The sequence below is a fragment of the Rhipicephalus sanguineus genome, chromosome 1 (assembly GCF_013339695.2).
Source record: "Rhipicephalus sanguineus isolate Rsan-2018 chromosome 1, BIME_Rsan_1.4, whole genome shotgun sequence".
NCBI classification, from domain to species: Eukaryota; Metazoa; Arthropoda; class Arachnida; order Ixodida; family Ixodidae; genus Rhipicephalus; species Rhipicephalus sanguineus.
In genome coordinates, this window is record NC_051176.1 from 111,616,026 (window position 1) to 111,623,627 (window position 7,602).

The following is a 7,602-nucleotide window of genomic DNA, read 5'->3' on the forward strand; positions in this document are numbered from 1 at the left end:
TCTCCAGTGTTATTTAGTACGTTTAATGTTACGATCATGTCTAAGCGTACATCACACTCTCCATAGAAACGCTGACTGTAAGGCTCTTATCGCAGCTTTATGACTGCTCACTAGATAGGAATGGAATTTATGTGGTCCGGTATTCTTTTTTATTTTGTTAGAAAAGTAATATTGCCTGTAATTAGGGTTATCTGTGCACTCAGCGGTCAGAATTAATTGTTCGTGGCTACAGTTTCTCGCAAATATTACGCTGAGGAATTATTGTATGTGATGACTTAGGATATGTGGAATACGAGGGTGAGTCAGCATTTATCGTACTTCCGAAGCGAGGTAGCGTGACATCATGAGCGAGGGACGCCCTTACGCGCCCATATCAGCGCGCTTTGGATAACGCGTCGGCGGTTCCAGTGGAACACTATCCGAGGAGAGCTGTCAGAAACGGCAGCAATGAGAACGTCACGTCCGCTATCGAACTCATCCATCGCAGTCCGCATGACGTCATGCGTCGAGCCGCGTATAAAGCGCCCCCTCCCAGGCAGCCCAGGCGTTGGCCAATCATCGACCGCCTGTCAGGCAGTACGTGAAGCTTGGGTTGCTGCTCTGCGCCATTTTGCGCCGGTCTCCCGTCGTCGCTCTTTCGTTGCCGCGGAGTTCTTCCAGCCATGACGAGCCCTAGCGAGACCGAGAACTCGGCAGGTACCGCACCCCCGGCAAAGGCCGAAAAGCCGGCAGAAACTCCAGTCACACAGGAGACGGCAGCCAGCCCGACGTCCGACGCCACCACGACCGCCGCTTCGGCGCCGGCAAACAAGCCCAGCGTTCACAAGACGGATTACGAAAAAGATGTAGTCTATCTCTACCAGTTCACTCGCTGTCCAACTTTGCCCGGAATCTCGCCTTTCTGTTTGAAAGTTGAGACTTGGCTGCGCATGACACAAGTGAAGTATGAGGTGAGCTCGTCTTCGCAGCGCGCCGTTCGTTTCAAATTTGCCCACTGCTGGGATTGCGTCGGCCGGCTTGGTGTGACGCGGTGTTAGGCTTAGGAGCTGTCAGTGCGTGTTGTCATGGCCGATGCGTGACTAGGAACAGCGTTCGGTGACCGCTCTCGCGCTCGCCGAACGCTGCACTTTGTTCTTTCTTTTGCATTGCTGCTCAGTAAAGCAGCAGTATTATCGACCCAAGTAAAAAATAACGTCTGTGGGCTAGCTAGGACCGCTGGTCGTTTGGCGTACTGCCCCGCCTTTGCCGGTCAATCCGTATCACCGAAGCCGGTCGATGAAAATCTGCCCACCTCCAAATTAACCGCGAATTTTAGAAAGTTAAGTTTGGTTGCTCCTATTAGATTGGAACTGTGCAAACGTTAACTAGTTTGTTTGGAAGAACCTGTATGGTTACTGTATATTGCTTCTGGCACTGCTGTAGATGTCACTGATTCACATAAATGGGGTTTATCAGTCGTAATTTGGCGTTCTGCACACCATGTGTTGCTCGCCTCGCTGTGAGGACACGTCGTTCTACGAACTGAACCCGCATTCATATACGTGATAGCGTTAATGTATTTAATAGCCACGGGCTGCCTGCGCATGACTCATTCGTAGCGTGCCCCCAGTAGCGTGCGTGTCAATGGTTGTGATGGCTCTACACGATTAACCTCGTCTCACGTCTTTCATACAACCCTTACACACAACCCACATTCTCAGAAGAAAGTTTGGCATATGTATTTTTCTTGTTTCTTCACACATACATATGACTAATTTCATTTCTTTTTTTTTACCATTTGACAGCGCCTCGAGTGGCGTGCAGATTGGTGAGGTATATAACTACTGTGAGGGTTTTATAGCAAAAGGGTCACGGCTGGCAAAATAGTGCCAAGAAATTTTAAACTAGGCTGTGGTATTGTCCTTGACAAAGCTAACACGTAATGTAGCTGTATAGAGGCCTTCAAAGCAATGATATACATAACCATAGAGGTGTCAGTAAGGTGCCGGACTGCTAATATTTCGCCCCCCCCCCCCCTCAATATTTTTTTTTGCTAGCTGCATTTTTTTTACTTGTGCATAAGGTAAACCTGAGCAGACCACCAGGTGTGCCCTCTGCAGATTAGTTTCCAAGGGTCGCTGGGTCTACTGTTGTACACCTAGTGGTCCTGTGCACTGTTTGGCATACCCACTAAAATTCTTCCATGTAGAGTAGCAGTTGAGCGGTATGTTGTTTCCTTCCTTTATTAACTGCCACCTCTTCCTTTTCAGAATGTGGACCACAAGCTCAAGTTTAAATCGAAGAAAGGTCAACTCCCATTCGTGGAGCTTAACGGCGAGGAGATAGCAGATTCTGACATCATCATCAAGCAGCTGAGCCAGTACTTTGGCAAGGATCTGGATGCTGGCCTAACCACAGAGGAGCGCAACATCTCGCACGCCTTCTCATCTATGCTCAACAACCACACAGGCTGGGTGTCTCGCTGCTGGCGTTATCGTCACCCAGGCCAGTTTCTCAAGGCGGCCCAAATGGATGTCAAGCGCATGCTGAACTCAAAGTTGCCCAAAGGCGTCCTGCAATTCTTTTTCAAGCTTGCTTTTAAAAGCGTGAGTTTGGCATTTTAAGTACAATATGCTTAAGCTGTTCTGATCAGAAGTGCCACGATAGTCTAAGATATGACACTCTACCGGACATTACCTGCACATTGTGGCACTTGCTTGTGTGCCAATTTCACAAGCAGCTGTAACCTGAGCACCATGGCTGGTTGCCATGCATATAGGCGATAGTGTGAACTTGGTCCTCTTCTTAAGTGATGCTTTAAAACAGGGCAATAGTGCGAGATACTGGACGGGAGGGAGCACAAGTGCCGTTTTTGTTTTCTCCACGGGAATCTCAAGAGCTACTAAATGAATGTCATCACCAACGTGCAACAGTGTAACAGTGTCCTTGATGAGGAGTGAAGTTCTTTTTTTTTTTTTTCCTTGATGCACATAGCTTTGCATGTTTCCCATGCACCCTGGTCTCTGTATTGCCTTAGCATCCAGCACTTAAAAAAAAAATTGGAAGGAATGCACTGCCAGGTGACTACCGACGGTGCCATTAGGCTTGAATGTTCTCTGAGGTGCCCGTTGACACAACAGCCAGTTTGGCTGATGTAGCAACGGCCACATGAAAGGGTGATCTCGTTAATATTGGGCAAGCTATTGACAAATCTGCTTGTGTGCATGCTTAGCTCCATGCCTTCTCTATTCATTTTTTTTTTTTCATATAGTGGAGAATTTTGTTTTGGCAAAAACAACTCTTGATGTCTTCTTTCACTGCTACCTTGTTTAATGATATACTACGTGCAAATGAGTAATATCGCGAGGTTTCCTCTTAATTGTTCAGAGATTAGTTTGTTCTCTTCCTTACGCAATATCCTGTGCTATTACTTGTTTTCAGTCAGAGGCAACAATGCTTTCATCAAATTGCCGGTACATATTAAGTTGAGGTTCATTGGAAATTGTAAAACGATGAGTGGGAAGACAGTAGCTCCAGTAAAATCTCTCTCGCTGCAGGCGTAAACATGCAATTGTTTAATGGAGCGTTTCATATACTTTTGGCTGCATGCCTGACGGCAAACATTTTTGTAGCAATAATGGCGGTCCTTTTGTTTACATTTAGTTCAAAACGGGTAATTCTCTTGAAACTAGTGGGTACGTTGCACCGTTGCTTCTTTAGTATTCAGGAACATTACTGTAAATTTACTTTGAGGCTCTGTTTGATTTTAATGCGCAGCACATGTGACTTAAGTTCGCAAGTCTTATCGATTTCAAATGAAAATTCCAAGTACCTACCGAGTTGGTGGTTGTGACCTTGCCACCAGCTTGGCATAACCCTCCTTGGCATTGTCCCTTGAAATGTAGATCAGTGCTGATGCTTTAGCTAACTTTCTTGACCGATGCAACCTGATGTTCTCTGGTAATACATGCACACAATTTTTTTGTTAAGGGTAGATAAGGGGCCATTTTATGCTTATATGCACTTTTCTATTATAACTGCTTGCAGTAATTTTGTTGCAGTTTGTAACAAAAGCTTGCATACCCTGAGGGTACATTTAGATGTGAATGTATTGCAGTCAAATGGAACTTGCCGGCCTACTGCAGTCCTCTTTTGTTCGCTTGTGCGCAGAATGTGCAGCAGACCATTGGCCATGGCCTGGGCCGTCACACAACAGAGGAGATCTTGGAGTTTGGAAAGGAAGACCTTAAACACCTGTCGCAGTATTTGGGCACCAAACAGTTCTTCTTTGGCACAGAGCCACACTTAGTAAGTGTTGTGGTTGTTTTGCCTCTGTGCTTTCTCCCGCTACCAGTAAAAATAACTATGCTATAATGTTTGCCTAAAATGAGGCAAATACATCTGCTGCATTTTTCACTATAGTTGGATACAGACGATTGAAGCGCAGCAGCCGATTGCCTCCGTAAATAACGAAATACTCCCACTTGTGCACTTGGCAATGTTCTCTGAAGGCGAAGTTGGCAACAGTCTGGCTCATGTCGTCAGTGTGGAGTGTTTGCCCATTGGGGTGGGCTTGTGTGCATCTGCCTTTGAAGAGTAAATACTGCAGACTTATAAAGCTGTATCTGACTTTAGATGAACACAACTTGATGGACAAGAGGCATGTAATTGTAAAACTTGAAAAATGCCCTGTTCAGGCGGTAGTTTGGGTCTTAACATTTTCCTGTGCATTCCTATCCCCATCGATAGCCTGCTTTGATTTCAAATTTTGCTGGCTTTGAAGTGTGCCTGGACAAATAGTATTGTCCAACAGGTGAAACTATTGCAATCTCCCTGCAGTTGGCTCACGTAGTTGGACATGGCATTGTCACCTAAAGCTCCAACTTTGTGGAGATGATGCTTTTCTAGATTCCGATGCAGCTGCCTGTGCAATTTTTTTTACTGACAGCATCTGTAACTTGTCAAATTGCAGTAGCACCTATAACAAGAGCGTGAACGTGTACTGCGTATCCTCGTGAAATTTTTGTTGCGTATTTGCAATGTTTCGTTAAAAATTTAGTTTTTTTTTATATAATGCCTTTAATAAATACATTTATTGATATTAATATTGGTGGAAAGAGAATTTCATCTATAAATTGGTACTACGCACTTCATATCACCCATGTTTTGCTAATGGCAAAAGATATATTGCATTACTGGGAAAGTAGTTTTTCTGCAGACAGAAAAGTGCTACACTTAACTGAACGTAATAAGTTCACTCTGCATGCTTTGGCGATAGCCCTTGCATTCTGGCTCAGTGGCCGCAAGTCCTTGTGGCAAGTTAGTGCAGCTGCTGTGGTGGTACAACAAACATGAACATGTCTGAAATGTTTGCTGCAGTACTGTGCTCACACTCTTATCTTGTGTGCAGCTCGACTGTGTGGCCTTTGCCCACCTCTGCCAGTTTGTGTACGTGCCCTTCGGTGGCCTCCTGGAGTTCATGGAGCAAGAATGTGCCAATCTGCTAGCATTTGTGGAGCGCATGAAGGAGCGCTATTGGGCCGACTGGGACGAGATCTGCAAGACACTGGAGCTCAACACGCATCTGCCCAAGAAGGCACCCGAGGAGGAGCCCAAGAAGGCTGTCGATGAGTCTGCCCCGGCTGCTGATGAAAAGACTCCTGCTGCAGAAGATGCTGTCAAAAAGTCTGAAGCTACCGTTGAGGAGGTCAAGAAGGAAGAGGTCATCAAAAAGGAAGTTGTCGAGGAGGTTGTTACTAAGACCATCGCAGAGGTCAAGGAGTGAGCGGTTTCAGCGCTGGAGAAAGGCTTTAGTCATTTTTCCGTTCCAGGGGTTGGGAGGGGAGGGTTGGGTAATAGTTCCGTTCTTAAGGAGACCTGAAGAAGGCTCGTTTTCATCTCATTGTGCAGCGAAGCATAGGGGATCTCTCGCGTTTTCATGCTTCTTTGATGGAGAGCAGTTCTTCGTTTTTTGGGGATTTTGGAAGCGAAGGGAAATCCTGTGGCGTTGATACCGTGCGTGGTTTTTAGCAATGTGCACAGAGCTAGAAAGTAATATACAGGGAGCTCGTTGCGCAGGGCATTAAGAGTTTTTACAAGCAAGTCAGGAGGGAAAGGGGCAGCAGTGCATTTGAAATTTTTGTTCCTCTTTTTTTGTGCATGGGTGGCCAACTTCCATGCGTGTTTTGTTTGGAGGGCTGGTCAGATCGAGGAGCTGAAGACATCTTATACTCATGATCCACTACATACTCAAAGCAATGCATATTATATTATATCAAAGTTGTAAATTTGCTCTCAATGTATTTTTCATCTGTCGTACATCCTTTTGTTTTTAAATTCTGTGTACACATGTAACTATATGCTCGTTTCTGTTGTAGAGATCTGTTTTTGTTCCTGCCACTTGAGTTCATCTTGAGGTCTAGATGCGGAATTGCTCAAGGAAATTTTTGACAGTTGTCTTGCCACCTTTTTGCATACATGCTGTTACTGTATTCATATATAGCATACTGTAGATCTCATGTGAGTGTTTACAGCTAAAGTTTTTACGGCGTTTTTGCTCGACCATTTGTGTGAACAAATTTTCAGCCTGATCAACCTTCTTTGTATGTCCCTTTTAATTCCATTTTTCAACTGTCCGTGTGTGCATCGTCGCATTATTGTACATGCCCGCAGCTTTATACTTTTTTATGGCAGTTTTTGTAATGCCTTTTTACTTTACCTTCCTTCCCTTCCTGTTTCCCCTTTGATGTGGAACTTTGTAAAAATGAGACAACACAGATTAAAGTTTGTGGATGAATTTTTGGGTCTTAGCTCCCCCCCCCCCTTTTTTTTTTTCATTCTTCCATTTGCAGCAAGACAGTGCACAAACACTGTTTTAATAATGGGCTAATACTCTTGGAGCAGGTGAGCAGGTTTGGTGCATTGGAGTCTGGTACTGAGTTACTGCTGTAGTTCAGACCAGTGCAAAACAGCTCATGTGCAGTGCTGTTGGTTCTGCCTCCAACAATTCCAGGACTGGCAGATGCAAGCTGAAACAGCTCCTGCATAGGCCAGCACTACATTGTTTCCCACAGAGTACCCAGACTTGTTGCCGCAAAGCCGTTGCCTGCAGTGATGTCTGGAGGTCAACTTTGTGTCCCGTAAAAAAGATATCCGAAAATGGTTAGGTGGGAATGAGATGCGTCCTTTCATGTTGGCCACGTCCTGTCGGACTGTACTAGTGCACAGCCTATGGTGTGGTGTGCAGCCGATGCATGTGTGCACAAGTGTAGAACGTTGATGTGGAATAGGGCCGTACTTCTGAAGTACAGCACAAACATAACGATGCTGTGACATAGGATGTTCTCTATTACTTGGGTACAGACAGTGTCCACAAGCCACATCATTCTGGCACGGTGCTAACTGTGCCAAGAACTGTTGCTTGTAGACAGACATACTGCCTCATGAATTGGTGTCATTGGCATATTTTAAACATTGCACTTTTTTTTGCATACTTCAGTGGTAAATGGCAACTTCAAGGTGAGACGTAAATCTCTGATCCTCGGTGATACCACGTGTAGGGTTATTTACTTTTCGGGAAAACTTTACAGCACTCATTAAATGGAATCTGAAGGCACCAGGAAA

General features: G+C 45.2%; 1 protein-coding gene across 1 annotated transcript; it reads left to right on the top strand.

Moving 5' to 3' along the window:
• The first annotated feature begins 540 nt into the window (after positions 1-540).
• Positions 541-6,775, top strand: LOC119396103 (failed axon connections). The gene is made up of 4 exons (XM_037663198.2): positions 541-950; positions 2,250-2,585; positions 4,150-4,287; positions 5,390-6,775. The coding sequence occupies exons 1-4, from the start codon at positions 663-665 to the stop codon at positions 5,762-5,764; spliced, it is 1,137 nt and encodes a 378-aa protein (XP_037519126.1). The 5' UTR covers positions 541-662; the 3' UTR covers positions 5,765-6,775.
• The last annotated feature ends 827 nt before the right edge of the window (positions 6,776-7,602 follow it).